Source organism: Xyrauchen texanus, chromosome 17, assembly GCF_025860055.1.
Source record: "Xyrauchen texanus isolate HMW12.3.18 chromosome 17, RBS_HiC_50CHRs, whole genome shotgun sequence".
Taxonomy (NCBI): Eukaryota; Metazoa; Chordata; class Actinopteri; order Cypriniformes; family Catostomidae; genus Xyrauchen; species Xyrauchen texanus.
In genome coordinates this window covers 36,839,544-36,865,487 of record NC_068292.1, presented here as the reverse complement: position 1 = coordinate 36,865,487, position 25,944 = coordinate 36,839,544, and the positions used below count along the sequence as shown (strand labels likewise).

The 25,944-nt window shown below is 38.7% G+C and overlaps 2 protein-coding genes across 3 annotated transcripts; one reads left to right on the top strand and one right to left on the bottom strand.

The window, feature by feature from the left end:
• Nucleotides 1-927: 927 nt before the first annotated feature.
• Nucleotides 928-6,447, bottom strand: LOC127657684 (B-cell receptor CD22-like). Its single transcript, XM_052146528.1, has 7 exons — nucleotides 6,417-6,447; nucleotides 5,711-6,064; nucleotides 5,348-5,602; nucleotides 5,133-5,220; nucleotides 4,636-4,681; nucleotides 4,130-4,245; nucleotides 928-991 (listed from the first exon to the last, which is right to left on the bottom strand). The coding sequence occupies exons 1-7, from the start codon at nucleotides 6,445-6,447 to the stop codon at nucleotides 928-930; spliced, it is 954 nt and encodes a 317-aa protein (XP_052002488.1).
• A 1,141-nt stretch (nucleotides 6,448-7,588) lies between these two features.
• Nucleotides 7,589-25,752, top strand: LOC127657768 (tyrosine-protein phosphatase non-receptor type 23-like). Of its 2 annotated transcripts, none has more exons than XM_052146663.1 (24): nucleotides 7,589-7,789; nucleotides 11,459-11,533; nucleotides 11,879-12,006; nucleotides 12,093-12,169; nucleotides 12,320-12,369; nucleotides 14,108-14,239; nucleotides 14,334-14,414; nucleotides 14,653-14,784; nucleotides 15,821-15,868; nucleotides 16,100-16,215; nucleotides 17,994-18,073; nucleotides 18,160-18,274; nucleotides 18,506-18,571; nucleotides 18,664-18,809; nucleotides 19,048-19,353; nucleotides 19,558-19,712; nucleotides 20,315-20,466; nucleotides 20,578-20,757; nucleotides 20,904-23,538; nucleotides 23,633-23,814; nucleotides 23,915-24,019; nucleotides 24,131-24,269; nucleotides 24,357-24,470; nucleotides 24,566-25,752. In XM_052146663.1, exons 1-24 carry the CDS (start codon nucleotides 7,706-7,708, stop codon nucleotides 25,151-25,153), a joined length of 5,886 nt encoding a protein of 1,961 aa, XP_052002623.1. In that variant the 5' UTR covers nucleotides 7,589-7,705; the 3' UTR covers nucleotides 25,154-25,752. The 2 variants fall into 2 exon arrangements, with proteins under 2 accessions (XP_052002623.1, XP_052002622.1); XM_052146662.1 differs by having other exon boundaries at nucleotides 23,630-23,814.
• Nucleotides 25,753-25,944: the final 192 nt, after the last annotated feature.

Below are 25,944 nucleotides of genomic sequence, written 5' to 3'. Positions count from 1 at the left end.
AAAACTATTTTTAACAACAGCATTTATTTTTCGATCAAACTTGAGCTCAGAGTTAAATATAACACTCAGGTTTTTTACATAGGGAAGTTTTGTCCCTGGAAGCAGTGACAAATTTCTTTCTAAATTTACCTCACATCCCCTTTGACCAAAAACAATAAACTCTGACTTATCCTCATTTAATTGCAGAAAGTTGTTTGCCAGCCAACACTTCACATCGGCCATGCATTTATGCAGAGACTCAAAAGAATGGTGTTTCCCATGTTTAATAGGAAAGTAAAGTTGAGAGTCATCAGCATACAGATGATAGTGTATGCCATGCTTATCAAAGATCTTTCCTAATGGAAGCATGTAGAGGGAGAATAAAACGGGTCCCAAAATGGAGCCCTGAGGGACCCCACATGTTAAAGGAACAACTGATGAAGAACAGTTCTCTAAACAGACTGAAATCATTCTACCCTTGAGATATGAAGAGACCCAATCCAAGGCTAACCCCTGAATACCAACCTGGTCTCTTGGCGATCGATAAGAATGTCATGATCAACCGTATCGAAAGTGGCACTAAGATCCAGCAGCAGAAGACCAACTGGACTACCAGAATCCACACCTAATAAAATATAATTTAAAACTCTCAACAGAGCTGACTCTGTGCTATCACCAGCTCTGAAGCCTGACTGAAATTTATCGAGCAAATTTTTTACTATGAACATGTTCAACAAAACTTTGAAAACCGGGAAGTGTCCAAACACCTTTTGAACAGTTTAAAATATCTATTGTTTTCTAATTTGATACCTAAATGTCTCTCTATGAAATGTTATGGTTTTGCTATATTTCTTTAAAATAAATGCCCCCTAAACTGATATTTTAAGTGTGGCTTGAATATCCAAACACTTTTTGGAGCCACTGTGCATATATTCTCTGTTGATGAATTTATCCATTGGTCACTGCACTATAGATGGTTTCATCTTCATTTTGATGCTCCGTCCTGGTAGACCTAGAAATAAAAGATAATTACAGTGGAAAAAAAACACATAAGGCATTAAAATCATATAACGAGAGATCAGTTTTCTATTTCCACATTTACTATAAAAACTACATCCTAGTAAGCACATAGTCTAATCATAATGCAATATGGTTAAACCTGTCACATCGCATCTCCATAATTACTGGTGAGATTGGAAAATGCAGTGTTTCCCTTATATGCATTTTCAGCGGTGCTGCGCCACTGCTGAATTATTTCACATGGTTCATTTTATATTTTTGACACAACATAAGGCTTGCAAGCCCCAGTCAGCTGTGCGCTTTGTACACTGCGAAAGACACACACACAAACACACACAAAAATACACGCACTTACTCATGGTGATGTCACTGCATAACAACATCTGCAAGAGTCGATTCCTTTCAGCAAAACCAGTTGATATTTTCAGACTGTGTTTATTTCCTCGACCATTGAACTACTATACATTTTAGCCTAACTGCATCTTGACTCTTTTGTAGGTCGTCAGCATTTTTAATTCCGTTTCGTTTGTTCATCTGTATGAAACAATCACACAAGCCCTTCAACACATCTGCTTTCTAGTATAGTCCCCTGGTATTTAACTTTGGATTTCTAAGCAATTAATATGCCAAATTTGTGACAGTAAATTGGCATACAATAACAACTTCCCCCGATGTTACAAAACAAGTCTACATTAAGACGGCAGATTCAGATAGCGTCTCAGTTCACATCAACAAATCAGTATGTTAAAGTTTAAATGATCAACGTGCTGCACTTATAAAAGTGAGAATCTAACTGTTCTATATTCGTTCTCAACATTTTTACAGTGTTTTAAAGCCTTTTGCATATATATATATATATACACACTGGTGGTCAAATGTTTGGAATTATGTAAAAATGTTGCTGTTTCGGAAGGAAATTGGTTCTTTAATTCACCAAAGTGGCATTCATCTGATCACATAGTCAGGACATTACTGATGTAAAAATCAGCACCATCTCTATTTGAAAAAAGTCATTTTTGATCAAATCTAGACAGGCCCCATTTCAGCAGCCATCACTCCAACACCTTATCCTTGAGTAATCATGCTAAATTGATAATTTAGTGCTAGATTATTATATAAAACACAGCTGAAAATGATTTGGTGTTTGTTTTTGAGCTGCCACAGTATACAATATACTAGCGTGTCTTAAGGTCAATATTAGGAAAGAAATTGCAAAAAAGAAACAGCTTTCTCTAGAAACTCATCAGTCAATCTTTGTTTTGAGGAATGAAGGCTATACAATTGAAATTGCCAAAAAACTGAATATTTCATACAAAGGTGTACACAACAGTCTTCAAAGACAAAGAACAACTGGCTCTAACAAGGACAGAAAGAGATGTGGAAGGTCAGATGTACAACTAAACAAGAGGATAAGTACATCAGCGTCTCTAGTTTGAGAAATAGACGCCTCACATGACCTCAGCTGACAGCTTCATTGAATTCTACCCACTCAACACCAGTTTAATGTACAACAGTAAAGAGAAGACTCAGGGGTGCAGGCCTTATGGGAAGAATTGCAAAGAAAAATCCACTTTTGAAACAGGAAAAACAAAAAGAAAAAGTTAGAGTGGGAAAAGAAATACAGACACAGGACAACAGATAACTGGAAAAGAGTGTTATGAATCTTAACCTCTTTGAGCTTTTGTGGGATCGGCCAGACAGTAAGGTGTGTGAGAAGTGAAGAAAAGACACTTCTCACATCAATAGCAAGTGCTACAGGAAGAGTGTGGTGAAATATCACCTGAGTATCTGGATAAACTGACAGCTAGAATGCCAAGGATCGTCAAAGCTGTCATTGCTGCACATGGAGGCTTTTATGATGAGAACTCTTTGAAGTAGTTAAAGAGTAGTTTTTTTTTTTTCTTCAAATTTTAATAGTAATTTTTCACATTATTAATGTCCTGACTATACATTGTGATCAGCTGAATGCCACATTGGTGAATAAAAGTACCAATTTCTTTCCATAAGAGCAAAATATGTGCATTATTCCAATTTTGGCAGCCAGTGTACATATTTATATTTGAAATAGCCTACATTTGACTCCATTTTACATTAAAATAATTTTATGAAATCAAATTTAAAGACTAAAATTTTAAATAAACGTTGTATTACGTGTATTTAAAAGTTTAGTTTTAATTTTATGTGTGTATATATATATATATATATATATACACACATATATATATATATATATATATATATATATAAAATGGTGCTTTTAAAATTATTTGTGGTACTTCTTCGAAATACAGCTGCATCTACTCAAATTCCCTCAAATTTATCTCATGGGACAGAAGCATGTGCGTTGGTATGTGTATATTGGCTTTAATTTTTAATAGTATATAATATTAACAGTACATGCTGTTCATGCTGTTATAAATAGTGCAAAGTTGTTTTGTTTGCCTTTAGAAATTCCAAGACATGATTGTAGTAGGAGCCCTGCATGGAGAGGCTTTAGGGCTTCCAGATCCTTTCTTTCTGGCATCATCACCTGTTGTTTCTAAGTGTTGACCTATTCTCTTAATAGCTGATAGAGAAATAGGGATTTTCTCTGCTTTTGGGTCTTGTAAACTTGAGAACAGCTACAGTTGGCCTGACACAGACTGGCTATGCATTTTCTGACAGAAACTTCTGCATTATATTTTGCTTTTCTTTTTTTTTTTGGAGCAGATTTTCTCACTTGGGAGTCATAAAACTGCATATCACTCCCGGTTGCATTTATCAGCTTATTATCTGACCTTTGATGGGTTGCATCAGGTAAGATATTTTTTATTTAAGATGTTGTACATCCAGACATGTGTTAGTTTGAATATCACATCAAACATTTTAATCATTATCATGATTTTACTTTTGCATACAAGAAGACTATATAAGTGAATTTCACTGTTTTCAGCTTTTTCACAAAGTTAATGAGCATTTGGTGGCACAGAAGTGCACCAGTGCATTTGTTTAAATCTTGCTAATTTCCTGACCAATGATTTGTTGTAGAGACCATTAAATTATAGACCAGTATATTATATGTGGCTACATACATGTATAATATGTGGTTATTATACTTGTATAATATGTGTTTTGTGTTTTGAACACTCACTTTTGTTCTGGTCCTTTTGGTTTGATGATGACACCTGCATACTGTATTTCATCATCCTGCAACACGTCCTCTGCTCTCTGCAGGCTTGTGCGGTCTCCATGTGTGACTGCGTTAGTCTAAAGCAAACAGATGGCACAGATATTAAGCCTCAAATGTAGCACATTTAAATGCTTAAGTCTTACAGTACAACAGTCACATACAACAGTCATCTTTTCTTTTTCTTTTTAGAAATACTGAAGTAATGCCTAGCAAATAATTCCAGTTTTGTCTGAATAACTTCTTGAGAGGAAATGCCATTTATAAAGAAAATGCAGTCTATAAATCCAAAACTATGTTTGACGAGTGTGACATATTTAATCCCTACAAATGAAACAGAAGTATAGAAAACATCCTCAAGAACTAAGCCTTAAAGATGCTGTTCTACAAAGGTCTACAAAGAGATTTACTTGTTTTTTTTTTGTTTTTTTGTATTGCAGAGAGCATGAGAATGGTGTTCAGGATCAAACCTGGGTTCTGTCTTCTTCATCTGGGTTTCCTTGATTTTTTGTTTTCCTTCAAATTAAAAACAAGTGTGATATGTAGGCATGGTTATAAACAGTACAGTTTATTCTTTAGATGTCTGATTCTGAGAGAATTCACATATACAAATTGCTAAGAATTACAATAAGATTTTATATGTTGACATTACTGTTTGTATTTGCATTAACAAGTGAACAATACAGCATTTATTAATCTTGGTTATTGATCATTCATGAACATTCTACTGTTGTTATTTCATGTTAGTTCACAAGTCATTAGCTGACGTTAGCATATGCCACTTTTAATGTTAAAATGTGTTTGTATAGGAAATAAATGTTTGCTATTGCATTAGCAAAAACAACCTTATTGAAAAAATTACATTTCATGTTTTTGTGAGTTAAACCACAAACAGACCAAACCACTAACTCTTACAGTACTTGTGAGTTATTAACTACTGATGATGAAAAATCTATAAAGAACCGACCTTGTTATGAGTATCACAGCTGCAATGATGAAAAGAAGTGAGAATAAAGACAGTCCAACAATCATGAATGTTGTGGGATCTGATGAATCTATTTAGAACCGTAAAATATAATTTAATCAAAAGTTTGTACAATACATTAGATTAGACATCTTTCATATACATTTTTTAATTGTATTGATATGATTTATCATAAAATGCTTACCGATATTACATACCTTCAACATAAAGTCTAAATTCTTCAGATAGAGTTGTTTTAAAGTTTCTCAAAGAACAGGAGTAATTCCCAGAGTCTTGAGAAGTAACACTGCTGAAGGTGAGGATGGCGTCTGATTGATGTATTGGCTCACCGCTCTTAAACCACTGAACCTCAGTTAATTTACCAGGGCAGTTGACTCTACATGTCAAATTCAAAGAGTCTCCAACCTTTATGGTCCCATTTTCTCTTGAACTGGTCATGGACACTTTTAAATCTACCAGAGAGCAAGAGCAGTACCACAAGGAGGGACAACGAGAAAAGGCTTTTAGTACAAACAAGTAATCATTTTGCAGACTGAACATCAAAACGTTCAAAAATTTACCTTTTACTGCAATTTTCACCCCAGGTTCTCCAGTCCAAAGCCCAGTTATAGACATGGTTATAAATCTAAATTTATACACATCACTACTCAAATTAATATTACTGATCAACAAAGAGCAATTTGAAGTTTTATCACCAGTGTATTGAAAGTTTTCTGAATTTCGGGGATCATTATTGTCATAAACATATGGCTTGTCTTCACATTTGCCACTGTTTGTTCCCATAGAGCACCATAACATCTGTTTCACTATTTCGCCCTTTGGATATGTAAAAGTGCAGGGAATAGAGACATTGGATCCCCTCACAGGACAGATTGGATCAGAGTACTTGACATCCCACTCATTACTGAGAACACCTGGAGAGCACAGAACATTTAGTTTTACTGTTGTTATTTTTATCAAAAAATGCTTAGAAATGGACTTCTATGACTTTCATAATAGCATAGTTAACCTATCTAATCATGCAAAATCATGGTGACATCACAAAGATGAATATAGTGTACACTTTTGTCTTTTTTGGATAATAATTGTGACCTTTATATTTTTGTTAATTATCTTTTATTAACAAAAACTATTTTCAAAAGACTCAGTAAGCACAGATGTTGTGTATATAACACACATATTCAGCTCATTCACACATTTCTTAAAATCAGAAAATTAGGCACAAAATGAACAAAATAATCTAATAAAAATACAAATAAAACCTACCAGGCAAGAGGAGCAAAATAATTTGCAGCATTTTAATTCCTTCTCTCAGTCACTTGTCTTAAAGTAGATGTTTGTATGTTGCTTTAGAGAATCAGCAGCACACATCTGAAGTGAAAATGAGAACTGCATTAAAATCCACTGAGGATAAGAAGAAAAAAAAACTGTAAACGGTGATTCTCAGACTGATTATGTCAGTTTCCTTCCAGTTGCCTAAGAATTAATGCAGTTATAAAAATATGCACAAGAAATAAAGGAAGTTTGAAAGAATGAAAGTTCTCAACAAGGGGTCAATGGAGCCTTGGGAGTCATTCAGAAATATATTCTGAAATATATTCAAAATGTAGGCCATATGTATTTCACAATGTATTTGAAAAGGTCTATGTGTTGCATTACTAGCTTTTTAAATGTATGGTGAAGTGATGTAGGGCTGGCCTGTGGCATAAGTGACAAAGGCGGTTGCCTAGGGTGCAAAATGACAGAGTTTTTTTTTTGTCAGAATTATGTCCTCTCATGACGACTGTGCGCACCTCTACCCCTGTTGAGTGATATGTTCCACTAACATCCTTTCAGTTCTACTGATAAATGGTTACATAGGGTGCCATGCATAATTATTTTCCAGGACACGTCCTCTTTTCCGCCCCGAGAAAAAAGCATCCGGCCAGGATTTCCAATTTGGATCTCACCTAGGGCACCAACAGAGTCTGGGCTGGCCCTAAAGTAATGCTATTCATTAAAGTTATTATTCATGTTATTATTCATTTATTGTTATTATTCATGAACTTGTATAGTACTGATACAATATAGCATTATTGTAATAGTGGGCAGGGCTGGATTGGTAATCTGGCATACCGGGCATTTTCCCGGTTGGCCAACCAGAAAAAAAAAAAAAACAATTATACCCGGCCAAAACGAGATGAATGGGCTGCGATAAGCTGAAATTAGCTTTATGAAGAAGGGGTCACAAAACAACTAAAAGGACAGCGACAACCCTCAGCGACAGTTTCAATTCAAATCCCGGGCCGATTTCTCTTACCAGTCCATCCCCCTCCCTCCCTGAGTTAGCCCCTCACAAAAGGTTGAACAATGAAAAACTACATTTCCCAGAATCAGGGTCTAAATCGTGACGCCACTTCCTGAAACCGCTATCGCTTCTTGTATGGCTGTAAATGGAGACATGACAGTCATTATGGCAATTCAGTTCAAAACAGTACGTCAACACTAATCTTTTCAATGCTTGAACGCTATAATACTATTTCACATTAGTCGGCTGAGCGAAATTGGCGGCTGCGATGGAAGCTGTGCCGAGAATGCCGATGATCTGGCTGGATCTGAAAGAGGCTGGAGATTTTCAGTTCAGCCCGACCATCAGAGAGGTGAGACATCAGCACAAAAGAGCCAAAATGAAAAACTACAGTCATTGATACGATACATACTAAATAAAATAAAATAAGACGTTTCATTCTGCCTAAAGGTCCAGTTTTACTTCTTAAAGATGTTTATGCTTTGCTCTGCTGACTGGCCTGATTCTGTTATTCTTAAGAATCACATGTAAACAAGATTAGCTTATACCCTATTATGTTAAATATCTTGTTTTTAGTCTGGTTTTGTAAAAACAAGAAATTTGTTTGATGGCTCAACAGTTAAGTAGGAGTCATATATCAGCAATATTAGCTTGACCCATCTTGATTTTAAAGGGTTCATCCAAAAATGACTTCTGTGGAACAAAATAGACTTTTAGGAACTGACAGCTTCAGCCTCAGTCACCATTTACTTTCATTAATTTTATTTTCTATACAATGAAAGTTTATGGTGACTGTCATTCTTCCGAACATCTCCTTTTGTGTTTCATGAAAGAAAGTCATACAGTTTTGAACAATGTGAGGGTGATTAAATGATGACAGAGTCTTCATTTTGGGTCGACTATTCATTTTAATAACTGAAAAACATACACCGGTGGCCAAAAGTTTGGAATAATGTATATATTTTGCTGTTTCAGAAGGAAATTGGTACTTTGTGATCAGTTGAATGCCACTTTGGTGAATTAAAGTATAGTCAGGACATTACTGATGTAAAAACAACACCATCACTATTTGAAAAAAGTCATTTTTGATCAAATCTAGACTTGCTCCATTTCCAGCAGCCATCACTCCAGCACCCTGGGCTGGTTGCACCAGCTATACCTAAGGTAAAACTTAACCTAGTTGTGCCGTAAATGGGCACTAAGTCACAATTTACACACTACTAAATATTTGAGCATTGCACCATTAAACTTTTACACCATTAACCCTACGGATAAACTAAATATTTACGGAAGCCTCCGACCATGAGTAACAGGTGGAATAAAAAAGCAGACTGATATTTTATAACATCAGTGAGCTCATGTTTTGTGTGACAGGCATCAATAATTTCGATATACATTATGATGTAGACATTTAGGAGAGAGACAAAAAAATGGCTGCTTATTGGATCAGTACAGGTAAACGTCATATTATGCGACTATGCATTACTTTACGGAGAGCTTACAACCTACTTGTTAAGTCTTGCCTTAAGAACAGTGGTGCAACCAAATTAAGCACTGACTTGGTTACAAACTCACTAGTAGTTACTAAGCCTTTAGTGTGAACTTTACGTCCTAACTTAAGTGAGAACTTGCGCACAGCTGGAGCAACCCTACCCTTATCCTTGAGTAATCATGCTAAATTGCTATGCTAATTTGGCACTTGAAAATCACATGCCATTCTATCAAACACAGCTGAAAGCTATTTGGTTCATTAAAAGAATCTTAATGGTGGAGAATTTTATTCAGACAAATAAACTAGTTATTTTCCATTTCTCTAAATTATAACGGTTGTCAAACGCGACTGATTCCATTATTAATGTCCTTATATAGTAATGTAGAAATAGGACCATTTAATTTAATTACTAGCTCACACATACTGTTTCACTTACAAATAATGGTAATGTACACGACACTTTAACCCGTGCAGTGAACATTTATCATACCAAATTCGCAACATATATTGGTGTGAGAATCTGGGCACTTTAACTGATTACTGTTTGTTTGTGCACTGTGGAACGCACTGATGTTCATAGGCATCGATGAAACTGTTTTCATTAGTGTTGACCCAGATCACCAATCACTGCCGTTGGATGCTATGCTGACGAAAGTTCACGGGAAGACCTAAAGAGGTCCTTCTGGGGCAATTTACCGCACATGCGCAACCTGCCGAAGCCATATTGTAAACACAGTACAGCTAAGCTAATAGCATAACACAACACAGCTAAACTTTCATTGAAACCCCTAAATACGCTACAATGCTTTGGGTGCAGAAAACAAGGGGATGGTGAGGTGTGTGCATAGGGATGTTCACAAATATCCTGTAGTGACAGCTGTTATTCAATTCCGGGGGGAAAAGCATAGAGTGGAGGCCGCGGTTAATTCCCGCCTCACCCATCCACTGATTCTGGGGACCAATTGGCCAGATGCAGGACTCTAAAATCCATGAAAATACAACACAGTTATTAGTCCCAAGGAGCAGTTGGGAAACACTTTTCCAGGTGGCTCACCAAAATCCTATGGTGGGTCACTTAGGACAAGAAAGAACACTGAACCATTTAATAACATGCTTTTATTGGTCAGGCATTTGCATGGATGTGCACAAATGGTCTGCGGCATGCCGCGAATGTCAGTTGGTGAATCCACCAGCCACCCCAAGAGCACAATTGCACCTGCTACCGTTAATCGAGGTCCCCTTCTAAAGAATTGGTATGGACTTCGTCGGGCCATTAGAGCGGTCAACAAACAGAAATTGGTTTGTATTAATCCTGGTGGATTATGCATCATGATATCTGGAAGCGGTGCCTTTAAGCAACATCTCAGCATGCAGTGTTGTGGAAATAATTATAGGGGTTCTATTAGGAAGACTCACAGATTTGAGTAAAGTTTTAGATTACATTTATTTGATGAATATAAAGCAGGAATGTAATGTCTCTCTTTGACGGAAGCCCCGTCTGGCGGTCCGAAGTTGTTGTACTTGGAATCATTAGGTCCTGCCGGAGATGGGAGGCCACTTTTGAAACAGAAAAACAAAAAGAAAATGTTACAGAGAAATGCAGACATTGGACAACAGATAATTGGAAAAGAGTGTTATGGATCTTAACCCCATTGAGCTTTTGTGGGATCAGCTAGACTGTAAGGTGCATGAGAAGTGTCTGACACAATTTTTTATCAAATTGTAATGGTAATTTTTCTCATTATTAATGTTCTGACTGTACATTGTGATCAGTTGAATGCCACTTTGGTGAATAAAAGTAACAATTTCTTTCCATAAGAGCAAAATCTGTACATTATTCCAAATCTTTGGCTGCCAGTGTACCTGTTTATTTGGTCACCCACTAACCTAAAAACTAGCTATTTATGGGTTCCAATGTCACGCCGCTAGAGCTGCTGTGAGTCAAGATTGCATGTCTTTTGTTAATTTCAAATATTTGTTCCTCTACAATTGACCCTTTGTAAATACTGTTTACTATATTCCTCCTATATTCTGTACTGAATGATATCTTTAGAGTAATACATAAAACCCCAACAAAAAAAACCATTCTTTCTTTTCCCCCACCTCGTCCAGGAAGTCATGAATTTTTCAGTTTGTGTCATGCTAGTTATCAGATCCATCCCTAACAAACTAGGCCTTAGGGAGAACAACAGGTTAAAGGGTGTTTGTTTATGTTGTGTGTATGGTAATTATTGTCAAAGTGTTGTGCCTTATTATAAACAGCTGAAATGTAAAATAATAATGTTTTGAGAGGGACGTCTGCAGATATTATTAGTTGTTTCTGTCATGGAGTGTTAATTTTACATTCATCAATTTTTAATTTGCATTGTTTTGAATATCCATGTACCTGGCCAAGATATCACAATACATGCTTTTCTCTTCCCCGTTAATTTCAATCCTCAGTGTGTAAATCCAATGTATTCATTGTCTGCTGAGCTATAACACCCTGCAATAATTATGCCTTTCCTTTTGCTTTTTGCTTTTCTTCAGTTCATTCTGAAGAACTATGGTGAAGATCCTGACAACTATAATGAGCAGTTGAAGAAACTGGAGCAGTTGCGACAGGTGAGTCTTGCAGTCGCATTTACATTTATTTACAATACGTGTATATTTATGCATTTGACAAATGCTTGACTTGCATTACATTCAAGATTGTCAGTATGTGTGTTCTCTGGGATTCAAACCAATGGCCATTCCAAGACAAATTCTGCAAATGTTTTTCATATTTTATGTGCTTGTTTTGAGAGAAAATCTTGGGAATTCTCAGGAATGGCTTTAAACATGGTAAAATGAGCAAGCAAGTACAAGGGGATAACATTGGTGTTGCTAGCACAATGCCATCATTTGAATTATAGTTTGTCAGTTAGAAAGACTATGATCATCCATTCTCTTTCTTACTTCTCGTACTAGAGTGCTGTGAACGTCACACGTGACTTTGAGGGGTGCAGTATGTTAAGAAAGTACTTCGGGCAGTTGCACTATCTGCAAAGTCGTGTGCCTCTTGGATCGGGGCAGGAAGCTGCTGTCCCTATATCCTGGTGAGTGCGCAACTCTCATATACAACCTTTATTGATATTCATTCTAAATTATACTTCCCTAACACTACTTTTGCTTTAATACATAGGACAGAGATATTTTCTGGGAAGACCATGACCCATGATGACATTTGCTATGAGCAAGCCTGCATCCTTTATAATTTGGGTAAGTTTGTACTAGACAGTGACGCTTATTATTTCTTCTAGTAAATGGGCTACATTGTCATTGGTTGAAATAGCTACTGTGTTGTTGAGAAAGGGCATTGTTCGAGATCAGGCTTGTTTCCTGATTCCAGTCATGTTTCTCATGCTGTAGGAGCTCTACATTCAATGCTGGGAGCCATGGACAACAGGGTGTCTGAAGAGGTGAGCTGAACTGGAGAAGACCAAACCTCATATGATTTAATGCTATGAATTTCTGTGATTCTGAGGCCACGTCTACACTAATCCATTTAAAGTTTGAAAACTCAGTTTTCAGTTTCCTAAGTCATTGTTTTCCAAAGTACATGGTTATGGAGAGCGTTTTCATTACTCTCCGTTTTCCATGGAGGAAAACACCTTTTCAATGTAGATGAAAGGCATAAGCATATCAACATCAGTGTGTTTTTAAACGTAAGCTATGTCCTCAGACTGAGAAAATATTTTCTATTTCAACACTCATTATCCCAAAATGAAAACCTTATTTAAACATATTCCAATATAATCAAAATAGGCTGTAGGATTATGATTTTAACCCCCCTATGGTCTTCACAAATTAGCCCTACCTTTGGTCCTCCTGGCCATTAGTAACCTTTTTCTTTTATATGATGATAATGAAATTTCCTCTTCCTTAATTGATTTTATGCTATGTTGATCTTATGTACATGTACATTTCTAAATTTTACCATTCATTTGCATACACAAATAAGCAAACATATGAAACTTTAGTATAGTAAATCCTATACTAAACATGATAAGTTGAAACATGAAGAAAATATGAGAATGTGACATGCATTGGAGGCAGATTGCTGCCATCTGGTGAACAAAATATAAATAACATGACTTGAAAATCATGTCATGACACTAATAACCAATAGATGGCAGCAGATTTCTGAGCAGCCACCTACTGTGCAGTCTGATCGCTTGTTGTTACCTCATTTTATGTTTGATCACAAGTTATGTATTTTGATATATTTAGGCATTATCAAACTATTATTTGTCAAAGTTTAGCATTTTAAAATTGGTCTTAAGTGTCAGTTTTTGCAGTTAACAGAAATGAACTGCAAAATTTAGAAAATTCAATTAGAGTATAAAACAGACAAAAAACATTTTGCAGTTTCAAAATTTCTTTGCAAACATTTTCAAGTCAGTGAGGTTAACAGTAATAATCAACAACAATAAATACATAAAAAAAGAAAAAACATCCGTGGCAGTGTATAGTTATAATGGCATGTGCCTTGCAGATAGATTTTATGCATTTTTTAATGGGAGACAGTCCAGACACCTTTATTTCTGTGTGTTATGTTGTGTGTTCTGCCTCCTGTTTGTTTTAGTCTCACCCATTTATGTCTGTCTGTGTGTGTGTGTGTGCGCGCACGTTTGCTTGTGTTTTGCATTGTGGGTGCGTTATTGTCTTACCCCCTCATTTCTGAGTGTTTGTGCTTAGAGTTGTGGCTGATTTATTGGTTTTATTTGACTAATTTAAAAAAAATGTCTGTGTTATGGTCTTTCCAATGAATTTTCAATGGTTGATCAGTTTTGGCCGCAAAGACCATATGTGAAATGTGATTCTGGACAAAAATTACCAAAAGACTATAGAAGGGTTAAATTAGCGATAGTAAGATTATAGTAATGTTATAGTATATATACAAACCGAATTATTTTGCTACAAGTAAACTACCGTCACTGCCATTTTTGTTGTTTTACATGATGTCATAAATGTCAAGTGGGATAAGTCAGAACTTTCATAAATTGTAAACCAGATTGTAAAGGTTCAAACAAGATTTCACTTCATGTTCAACAATGACTGACAATGATTTTATATGAGTCAGGAAATTGTAATTACAATAATTTGGACATCCATTCTCTATGTTGCCAACTCTTGACTTTTCCCCTCATTGTTTAGGGAATGAAAGTGTCCTGCACACACTTCCAATGCTCAGCTGGAGCATTCACCTACCTGAGGGATCACTTCAGCCAAAACTTCAGTGTGGACATGAGCCACCAGATCCTTAATCTCAACATTAACCTCATGCTGGTATGATTTCTGTTTGTCTCACTCACTTACTCTCATATACACTCATATATACCTCTTCTCATTTACTCTGCTATGTCCCAAATGTTGTTATCAGGGCCAGGCTCAAGAGTGCTTGTTGGAAAAATCTATGTTGGACAACAGAAAGAGCTTCCTTGTTGCCCGCATAAGTGCACAGGTAAACCAACTTTTCTGTTTAGTTTATTATCATATCATCCTGGTGCAATGCATGGTCTCAAGTTTTCTCTTCTGTTTTGTACTACCATTAGACTTAAGATAAATCCTTTGCAATCAGTCTTGAGGGATCTGAAGGCATGGTGCTACACTATTATGCCCATGGATATGCAGTATTTATGCCCCAATTGCTTCCGGAATGATGATAATATTTGATCTCTTCTTCACTGTCTTCTTAATAGGTGGTGGACTATTACAAAGAGGCATGCAGAGCACTGGAGAACTCTGAAACTGCTTCAATGTTGGGAAAGATACAGAAAGACTGGAAGAAATTAGTGCAAATGAAGATTTACTACTTTGCTGCAATTGCACATGTGAGTGATCTTATTCAAACTGAGCTTTGATGCACAACAAAATAGGGCTGGGCGATATGCAAGAAATATGTTCACGATATCTGATTACATTGTCAACCCCACTGCCGAGGGTGTATGTCATATTTTTGCTTTAATGATTTTGCTCTCAAAGTTAAATTGAGTTATTTTAACATGAAAAACTTAATCCAGAGATATTTCTTAATTAAAATAGCACTTTAAACGAAACGAAAAAGCATCAAAGTATTAATAAGTATTTAAACACTTCTCATTTGCTGTCATGCAAATATCCATCTACATCAACATGTGGAAATAGCTTGCACAAATTGAGATCCAAAGAAACATAATAATAGTGATAATTGAAACATAAATACATTTTAATTTCAAGGTGTTTTTGTATTCATTTATTATTTGTATTTATTTATAATGCATTCACAATGCATGTTAAGCTTGAACTATTCTGTGAAGATAAAGCAAACCTATCTCTGAGCACCTCCTAAGATGGTCTGAGGTCATTTGCAGCATTCTCACAGATGACACCATTCTAGCAAACTTTTTTCAGACAACTGAAATAGAGAAGAAAGAGTGAGAACATTTCTCACAAACTTGCGCTACACGCCTCTGAACAAACAGAGAATCAGACACGTGCATGGATGTCTTTTCTGTTGTCTGTTCTTAAAAATGTTTGAGTGAAGTGTGTTTCTTTAAGCGTGTGTCTTTGTGTCTAACAGCATTTAATGTCGTGTGTCACTCCGTGACATATTGCAGATCAGCCACCACAGGGCGGGCAGACCTCACGGGTGCTAATTTTTGTTAGCTAGCATTTAATATATTTGACGACTTCCCAGCTCTATTGTTTGGCCTTTGGTCGAACATCGTCTGTCAATGAGCGTCGATATTGGTATCTTGATATTTGTAAAAAATCAGCAATATCTGATTACATTGTCCTATCGCACAGCCCTACAGCAAAGCATGTTGGTCTCCTTTGTTTTTGATGTTTTTCAAAGGCTTTCACACTAAATCATCTTTCTCTCAACAGTTGCACATGGGTAAACAGGCTGAAGAGCAGCAAAAGTATGGAGAGAGGGTAAATCTTCACCTTTCTTGTTTTTCTCTCTTCCGTTTTGTGGTTCAAAGAAGAGCAGTGTGATTAATGTTTCTTCTAGCTTACTCCCATGTCTGAAACCACAGACTGTGATATTAAAAATGATATGAGAATGAGTAGGAACTCATTCTGAAGTCTGAAATAGACCCAGAAAGAATTAGATGGTTTGCAAATTTGTATCTAATGTAAAATATTTCATACATTTTTCAACAGGTTGCTTACCTTCAAAGCTCTCTAGACAAACTCACTGAGGCCATTGAGCTGGCTAAGAGTCAGCCAGACAATGTACAGGAAGCCCTTAGATTCACCATGGATGTCATTGGGGGAAAGTAAGTGAACATACTGGGCCCTATTTTAAGAGTGATAGCGCTAAGCAAAGCGATAGTGCTATACCATAAGTCATAAGTGCAAAGTAAGTGGGCATGGCCATGAAGATTTTGTATTTTCGTGGAAGCATTCGTGTGTCTAGACGCAAGTGGGTTTGGTGAAATCATGTGTGTAACACGCTAAAGGGCTTAGTCAAGTGCAATTTAATTAGCCAATTCTTCTCCAGTTATTGTAACGTCTGCATCCTATTATATAGTTCATTCCCTCAAGCACCAGCAATATAAACAAAAACAGCACATTCATAAGAAGTTGGTAGGGTAAATCAGGGTATCCACGGGTCCTTAAAAAGTCTTCAATATCTGAAATAAATTATAAAAATTTAGTTTGCTGAGGTCTTAAATTTGGGGGCGTGAATAGAGGAGACGCTTTAAACAGCAGAATCTGAGCAAGTCAAAATAATCTCTCTCGTGCATCCGTCATTTAGCAGCTGACGCTTGATTTTAGTGTGAGCTCGTGCAGGGAAGTGCATTTTTACTGAACTTATGATGTTACACATGTATAAACCATCATAAACCCATTAATCGGAAATGCAAATGGCGTTTTTTTGCGTCTTTAACACTATCGCTCCTGCTTATAATCGACAACGCGGTCAACGTTACAATTTGCGAGCGAACAAGGTTGGAGCGGTCTTTTGACGCCTTTCAAATTGTTGCGCTTCCTTATTTTACAATACCTTTGACAATAATTGTAAAGCTAACAGAACTACTCAGCTGCAGAGTTACACCTGTTATATCTCTCATCTCCATCTCTCTAGATCTAGGGCTGTCAACACAACTAACAATGTTCTCAAGCTCTCACGCAAAGTGGACACTGACAGCACACGGTCAGACATTACAGAGCAGCCTGCATGATGCTGCCAGTTATTCAGACCAGTTGGGGGAAAGCAGCAGCAAAGCGACTCTCCCTCTTGGTCTATAGACCAATCCTCTTATTTACAAAAATATCAGCACATGTGCAGTAAGTAGTGGCAGAAAGCCCGCTGATTGTTGTGTTAGATTTGACAGATTAGAGGATTAAACGAAAGTATGACACAAAACCATCATAAATACAAACATATTCTTAGCGATACAGTTACAAATACAAAAGTTGTGAGTCGAAATGATCTCCTCAGTCCAGTCAACTAGGAATATTTTTTCAACAATGTAATCTGATAAAAGTGTACTTTTTACGCATGGTTTTTGCCACCACTTCCGTGTGACATAAGTGGTGACGTTGCCAAAGCACTGGTCTAATGCGTCATGTCTTGCTAGAAAGCAAGTGACTAAAGAGAAGGGTCACAATATAGGCTACATACTTTAGGCTACATGCATTCATAATGAATTAATTTAGAATTTTAATGTTGTATTAACTTATTACCACATAAATGCACAATAAAATATTAAATAAAACATGTCCAGTGACATTCAAGTAGCTTCAGTGGTTTTATATTTACCAGCTAATGAATTAATGTGTTTTTTTCATTGTGAAAGTGGTTTCAAATGTTTATTTTGCCTTAAAAAGTCTTACATTTAATTCCTTTGAACCTGCAGATACACTGGGTAAATGGACCGTATGCAATTAATTAAAATAATAGAAATATGGACAATATGCGCACTAACTCACTGTGTGTGCTAGTTCTGAAATATGGTTTGTTCCTCTAAATTACATTTGCACAAGTCATTATTCCTCATTTATATTTAAAAACAGTTCCAGTAAACCCTTTTATTACCTCTCATTTTAGATTGAATTCTGCCAAGACAGACAATGACTTCATTTACCATGAATCTGTGCCATCTTTGGATTCATTGACCTCAGTGAAAGGTATTTTGAACACCATTTTTGCAGTACACAATAATTGCTGTGTGATTTCATTGAACAGTTACTTAAATCTCTCCTGCCTAACACAGGTGCCCCGTTAGTCAAAGCCCTGCCTGTGAACCCAACAGACCCCAGTGTCACTGGCCCAGACATTTTTGCAAAATTGGTGCCAATGTCTGCCCATGAGGCCTCCTCTCTGTACAGGTCTGGTTCAAATTCTATCTATTCTTACACATTATACATACAAAAACATGTAAACCAAACACTATGATAAAGTTGCCCAAAATAAAACCTTTCTACACGTATATCTTACTCGCAGTTCCCCATTCTGATAATTGTTATTTCCCTATTGTTTTATTTGAATGGCAATCAGATGGCTCAGACGGTCATGGTTTCATTATTAAAAACTCTTCCTTTTTTTGGTCAAATTTACAGTGAAGAGAAGGCCAAGCTGCTACGGGATGTCATGGCAAAAATAGACAGCAAAAATGAGACATTAGAGTGAGTGCAAACAAAATATTAACATATTTTATACATGTACACATAGACAGTATGTATCTGAACATACTGTATAAGGTGTCATGTTCCTATAGACAGTTTATGGACTCTCTCGGTCTGGACCCAGACTCAGTGGATAATATGGAGATGTATAATAACATTCCATCGGTGCTTATGGAAAAATGTGCAGCATTGAGTGTCAGACCTGATAATGTGAAAAACCTCATTCAGTCAATGCAGGGTGAGTGGCCACCTTACACACCACTGGAACTTTGCACACTTTTTTCTAGTTAGTTTACTTTGCATCAGTAATAAAATCCTTAATTCTGACATCAAGTTGTGCCGTTCTATAATAAAATTGAGTTTGAACTAATGAACAGTTCTTCTTGAAATTCTGCAATTCAGCACCACATGCTGTTAAAGTCTAAATTCAAATGGCGTGAATCTAACTCCTCTCTCCCCTCTTCCTTTGTCCTCAGTCCTGTCAGGTGTGTTCACTGACGTAGAAGCCACTCTACGGGAGATTCGGGATGTGTTGAATGAGGATGAGGCAGGGGAGCGAAGCCTGGAGGAGGCTGCTGGGAAGCAGACTGTACCAGAATGGCCTGCATCCCTGGCCGAGCTGCGAAGGGACCTGGAGAAGTATTTGGAAGCTCACGAGAAAGCCAGCTTCACCAACACAGAACTTCATCGGGCTATGAATCTGCACATCAGCAATCTTAGACTCCTTGGTGGACCACTGGACACACTTAGTGAGGCATTGCCAAGGCCTCAACTTAGTGAGGGTAGGTGTTTTGTGATGACATAAGGTTCAAGATTCACTATACTGTCATTAAGCATTTAGACAGATGTACAAATGAGAGTGAAGTATTGTTTTACCAAGGACGCCAAGGTGTGCAACACTAGAAACATATAAGGTGCAGGTGTCTTGTGAACACAGAAAATCATGTTAGGAATTTTTATAAGAGATAATTTCCTTTCGATTTTAGATGAGATGGCAGGTCTCCAGAGTATGAAGAGGATTCTGGCTAAAGTGCAAGAGATGCGGAATCAACGAAGATCTCTGGAGAAGCAGCTCAGGGACCTCATCCAACAGGACGACATCACTACTGCTCTAGTCACAACTGAACGTGCTGACATGAAGGTATGAGCTTAACATCACTATGGGGGTATTTACACTTCATGCGTTTTTACATATCTGATTGCTGTCCAATTAAATGAGCACATTCCATTTACACTTGGCCACACAAATGTGTCTCCGCCAAAATGATATAAATCATATCTTTAATTACCTACATAAAACAGAGTTCACTTCCATGATTATGCCAATGCCAGGCACCGAATTTAAAAGATGTGACTTCCCCCAGCGAATGTGTCTGTGTGTGCACGTGGTGTATTTTTCCCCTCAAGTGTGCAGTAGTTAAGGTATGTCCATGCTGCGGTCATTGTCAGTGTTTAGTTTCAGTTTTGTCAGAGATCTGCAAAAAAAAATTAACAAAAAAGTTATCTCTCTCCTACAGTCCATTAGTTTCTTAGTTTGGATAATCAGACTTCTATCCATCTCAAATCCATCTTGGTTGGTATTTACACTTGGTCTTTTAGATAGCTATCCTATTAGTAAAAACACATGAAGTGACCCAAGTGTAAGTCCATCCTATGTATTTAAGGAGGCTGTATCAGAAATCTGGAACTGCGCATTATTGTTTTATGTTAATTGCTCACTCACTTCTATACTTCTGTACATAGAAACTGTTTGAGGAACAGCTTAAGAAATATGAGCAAGTAAAAGTATACATTGACCAAAACCTGGCGGCTCAGGAGAATATTCTGAAAGCACTGACAGAGGCTAATGTCCAGTATGCAACAGTGCGCAAGGGCCTGGCAGAAACTGAACTCAAGTAAGACTCAAGGGGTATCATTTAATTGTTAAACTTTATTATGAATGATCAAATTGTTTGCCATTAGAGAAAACATCTAATTTATATAATTGGTGTCTGCTATCCATTTAGATGGAACAACACTGTACAGATGCTTGTGGCCTCCTATGAGGCATATGAAGACCTAATGAAGAAATCCCAAGAGGGAAAAGAGTTTTATGAAGATTTGGAAGCCAAAGCCTCATGTTTACTGGGAAGAGCCAAAACTGTCTGCAATGCCCGAAAGGAGGAGAGACAGGCCATTACGGAAAAGTAACTAGTTTTTCACGAATCAAATCCTGTTTACATAATCATACATTTCTGTTCCACTAAAAATATATAACAAAAAATTATATCTTACTTGATAAATGTTTACTAATTAACTTTCTTCTAATTTAACTCAACTTAATGTCTGACAGAGAGCTCAAAAATAAGGCTCCTCAAAGATCCACCGCTCACAAGCCACCCCAGAAGAAAGGCCAAGGTGTGGATCCTGCCAACTTAGATGACCCTGAACTTGCCCAGCTAACTGCTGCTATCCTAGCACTTGGTGGGGATCTACCTGAAGAACTACTGAGCATGCCTCCTGAATTTACCATTTCACCTTCTAGTCATCCTTCTACACTTTCCACAGTCACTGCTAGCTCTGTTCTGCACTGGCCTGGAACTGGCTCGTCTTTACTCTACGCATCACATCGATTTCCCCCAAATTTACCCTCTCCTGAATTTCTCGCACAAACGTCCCATTTCCCTTCACGTCCCCTGTCTCAGACTTTTATTCACAATCTTCCCCAACCTTCTTTGCCACAGCAGCACTTCCCACAGCTGCCTAATCCACAGTTGCCCAACCCTCAGGCTCTTTCGCCACATCTTGTGCCTGGGTACTACCCTCCAACTTCACAGAACAAACCTGGCCCACCCAGTACTCTTGTCCGACTTTCCACCACAACAGTGGATAGTGTTCAGACACCTATTCCTAGCTACAGTCCTGCATCTGCCCAGGCAGTAATGCCTCACTCTGCCCTACATCAACCTGTGCCTTCCCCTGCCCCACACCAACTGGTGCCACCACCTGTGCCATCAGTATATACAGCAGCGCATCATATGACACCCCATGTCCAGCACATGCAACAGCCTGGTGTTCCCATCAGCCAAACTCCACAGGCAATGCCGATTCCTCAGCAACAGCCCCAGCCTCAACAGCTAATTGCTCAGCAAGGTGGTCAAAGCCAACCACAGCCATTTTATCCACCTGTACCAGCTCAACAGCAAATGCGCAGACCTTTAACTGGGCCTCAACCTCCACAGCAAACTCAGCCTCAGTTCCCTCAGTACATAGCACAAACAAGACAACCTGGACCACCAAACTTTCAGCAATCTCCAATTCAAGGGCAGTTTGCATCCAATATGCAGTCTGCTTCAGCTGCCCATGTGCATCACCATCAGGGTTATCCCCCTGTCTCGTTTGTGCCGAATTCCCAAACAATACAAATGAAAAATGTCACCCAGAGTCAAATGCCCTATCATGGATTGCCTCCACAAATGCCACCATCCTCTCAGCCAGTGCCCCCTGTGTCGATGCCACACTTAGCCCATGTCAATCAGCAAATTCCCCCTGCTTTCCAAATACTTCCTGTCAATCAGCAATTGCCCTGTGCTCCTCACCTTCAAATACCCCCACCTTCTCATAATTTTGCCCCTGCACTCCATATGCAGGAACCTCCAGCTTCAAAACAGATGCCTCCTCCCCACCAGCCACAAATGCTTCTGCCATCCACTCGCATGTCATCCCCTTCCCATCCACAAATCCCTCCCCATCAGTCCAAACACCAGCCAGCGTACTCGGCTGCCGTTCCAGTTCAACCTCAGATACCCCATACCCCACTCTCAACACGGATACATATGCACCCAGGCACACTTTCTTCACAGCACCAAAACCACTCCCATCCTCCCAACATTCCCCAGCCCTGTCCTCCAGCACTCCCCCAAAATATCTACATATTTCAGCAGACCTGTCCTCCTGGCTCTGCAACTATGAGTTATCAAGGAAGTGTCCCTATGGTTCCCAACCAGTCTGTGGCCTCTCAACAACCTCAATCCCAGCCGGAAACTTCACAGCCTATAGCCCCACAACAGATACCCCCAGGAGGCCCTATATCTTATGCTGTTCAACAAGGTGGGAATATGTCAACTGGAACAATACAGCATCCCTCAGCAGCTGTCACCCCAGGGCCCCAGGCTCTCCCTCAAGGCGTGATCCCTCCATCCTCAGGAGCACCAGGGGCCCCACAGCACAAAGTACTTCCTTCTCCTGCCCCACCACCTTCTCTCTCTCCTAGCCCTCCTTCAATGTGTATGGTCCCATCTCCTACTCTCACCTCAGTTGGAAGAACAGCTCTACCGCAGTCCTCAGTAACAGCCCCAACCTCTAGTGGTCCCATGCCTCCACCTGACTCCACCCTGTTTCAGCACCAGAACTCTAGTACTGATGACTTGCTCTCCTCAAGCCCAGAGAGCCAGCATGGAAGCACCAAGGACACTGCCAATGTCTTACTACCCACCAAAGCTGATCCTCAGGGAGAGCATCACAGAAAAAAAGCAGAGGGTGTGAGACTTATCCAGGGTGACCCTTACCAAGCACCAGAGAGGGTCTCAAAGCTCAGCACAGAGCTGGGACAGTTTCGATCAACAGTCCAATCCTTAGAGCGTCCATCAGGGGAGGGAGGTCTGTCAGAACTTGATGCTCGATGGAAAGAACTGCAGGAGCAGCAGGAGAAGGATGCTCGGGAACTATCAATCGCCATTGCACGCTGCTACACCATGAAGAACCGCCATCAGGACGTGATGCCTTATGACTCCAATCGTGTCGTTTTGTGCTCTGGTAAAGACGACTACATCAACGCCAGCTTCATTGAAGACCTGTCTCCATACTGCCCCCGCCTCATTGCAACACAGGCCCCTCTCACTGGCACTGCAGCCGACTTTTGGCTCATGGTTTATGAGCAAAAGGTTTCTGTAATTGTCATGCTTGTGTCGGAGCAAGAGTTGGAAAAGGTAAATATGATACCGTGACCTATTGCAGGATGAATGTTGTTAACTTTTGAAATAATTTATAATAATCTGCATTGTTTTATTTTATTCCCAGCAGAAGGTGTTGCGGTACTTTCCATCAGAGAGGGGTCAACAGCTTGCCCAGGGACCAATCACTCTCACACTGACTACCCAAAAGAGTACTCCAACCCATATGGAGCGTATGATAGGACTACAGTATCGGGACCAGAGTCTGAGACGCACTATCATTCACCTTCAGTTTACTTCATGGCCTGAACTGTAAGGACTTATTCTTAATACATGTCCAAGCTCAACCCATTAAAAATAACTACCTCTAAAAACGCTTCTGACTCATATTGGTAAAATTTTTTGCAAAAAGGGGTCTTCCAGAGAGTAAAAGCAACCTTATACATTTCATTCAAGAAGTCCATGGGCATTACCTACTTCAGCGCCCACTTCACACTCCAGTTGTAGTGCATTGCAGGTACCATATTTCTATATGTATGAATATTTTAGATGGCATTAAACAAATTGACAATGCCAAGGAAGTACATAGGAGGACAAACATGTACCATATTTGTATCTATTCTTTTAGCTCTGGCGTTGGTCGTACTGGTGCTTTTTGCCTGCTTTATGCAGCGCTTCAAGAAATTGAGGCTGGCAATGGTATACCAGATCTGATCCAACTGGTGAGGAAGATGAGGCAGCAGAGGAAGAACATGCTGCAAGAAAAGGTAATTGTACACCCAGTTATGAGATATATCACCTAATCTCTGATTGACAGAATATAATGGTATTTCTTTAAAAAAATAACTCCACAGCTTCACCTCAAATTTTGCCATGAAGCCGTTCTAAAACATACAGAGCAGGTTCTGCAGCGCCACGGCATCCTAACGTCCCCTTGCACCAAGATCCCAAACAACACTGCAGTGAAGGTGACCTTCTATTTCTAACTTGTCTTTTTTTTTCTTTTTTTTTTATATAACTAAGCTCTGTGACTGTCTAACAAATATTCTGTGTGTCTTTCAAGTCATATTCCCAACAGGAATCTACAGACATTGTTCTGGGTGCAGACATGCCTATTAGCACCATACAGGCCACCATAGCTAAACTAAGCATTCGACCACCGAGTTTTGATCACGAACAAGAGCCCACCCTAGAGGAGATGGCCTCTGCATCTGAAGTGCCAAGAATATGGGTCCCTGAATCTACAGATATGTCAGTTCAACCATCTCAGGACCCTCTTTCTTTTAAGACGATCCCTGATTCCATCAGTTCCGCCCTCTCTTGCACTTCCTCTCCAGGCAAATCACCATCACCTCCCAGTGATCAAGGGAATGAGTTCATTGGGTCCACACCTGCCTTCCCCATCTTAAATCACCACCAGTCCACTGAAGAACCTCCTGCTGCCCCCTCTCCACCCACTTCTTCATCTCTGGACCTGCTGGCTTCTCTCACACCTGAAGCCTTCACGTTGGACAGCAGCCATCGAGGCAAACAGCGGATCAACAAGCAGAGCTTCCTTCAGTCGCAGGAGGGCAAAGGCCTTCAGGGGCCTCCAGAGGGAGACGATCCGCTTAGTAGCTTGGATCCTCTCTGGACACTCAACAAAAGCTGAATCAACATAGCTAAGCTCTTTCATCTTCTTTCCTGCAGGCATTCTTCTGTGAACTCTTTTTAAAACCTTGTCCAATCTAGTCCATATTCATAGTTCTTGGACTTCATCACTATGTGTCAGTCTGTCAACTTGTGTCCTGATAATTCTTTTCATATTCTTTCAGCACTTTGATCTGGCAGTGCTTCAGATGACATTCTGTAAATCCAGTCTTGTCTTGTAAATGCCTGTAAGGTGCCTGAGTTTTGGTTCTTCAGTGGGCCTATGCCTCTACACCAAAAATGTTGAGAATGAGTACAGATTGATAACTGACATCCAGATTGCTTTTGCTCTGTCGTAATCTGCTCTCCCTTTGTCTACATTGCTGCTTGCACTGTGGGTTGCATATTATTAGTCACTGCGCTTGTCTTGAAACTACAGTGATCTGCATCTTGTATGTAGGGACAAATCGAAGCTGGTGATGAAAATACTACTTGATATGACTTGATATACTTACTAAAAACACTTACATTTCTGAATCATCACTTCAGAAATCATAGCATTTTAATGAGTTGATTCTAACTTGATATTCTTTGAACACTGTAAATAAATCTTAACAAAGTTTGGTAGCCTGTAGCCCTTTTGTGTTTGTTCTTCAAATGGAGATACTAGTTTTGGGACACAGTACCGCATCTTTATCATAATTTTGACTACCAGAGAAAATATTTTTGACTTCTAAAACCAAAAATCATGTTTATATTAATGCAACTAAAGAGGAAGTATAACCCAGAATATTTCTTTAATTAGAGATGAAG

Coding starts and splice junctions, on each gene's coding strand:
- LOC127657768 (XM_052146662.1), top strand. CDS start 7,706: ATGGAAGCTGTGCCGAGAATGCCGATGATCTGGCTGGATCTGAAAGAG. Junction 15,869..16,099: donor AGCAAAAGTATGGAGAGAGG/GTAAATCTTCAC, acceptor ATTTTTCAACAG/GTTGCTTACCTTCAAAGCTC. Junction 18,074..18,159: donor TTCATTGACCTCAGTGAAAG/GTATTTTGAACA, acceptor TGCCTAACACAG/GTGCCCCGTTAGTCAAAGCC.
- LOC127657684 (XM_052146528.1), bottom strand. CDS start 6,447: ATGCTGCAAATTATTTTGCTCCTCTTGCCTG. Junction 5,603..5,710: donor GGTGAAAATTGCAGTAAAAG/GTAAATTTTTGA, acceptor GCTCTCTGGTAG/ATTTAAAAGTGTCCATGACC. Junction 992..4,129: donor CCAAAAGGACCAGAACAAAA/GTGAGTGTTCAA, acceptor TTTTATTTCTAG/GTCTACCAGGACGGAGCATC.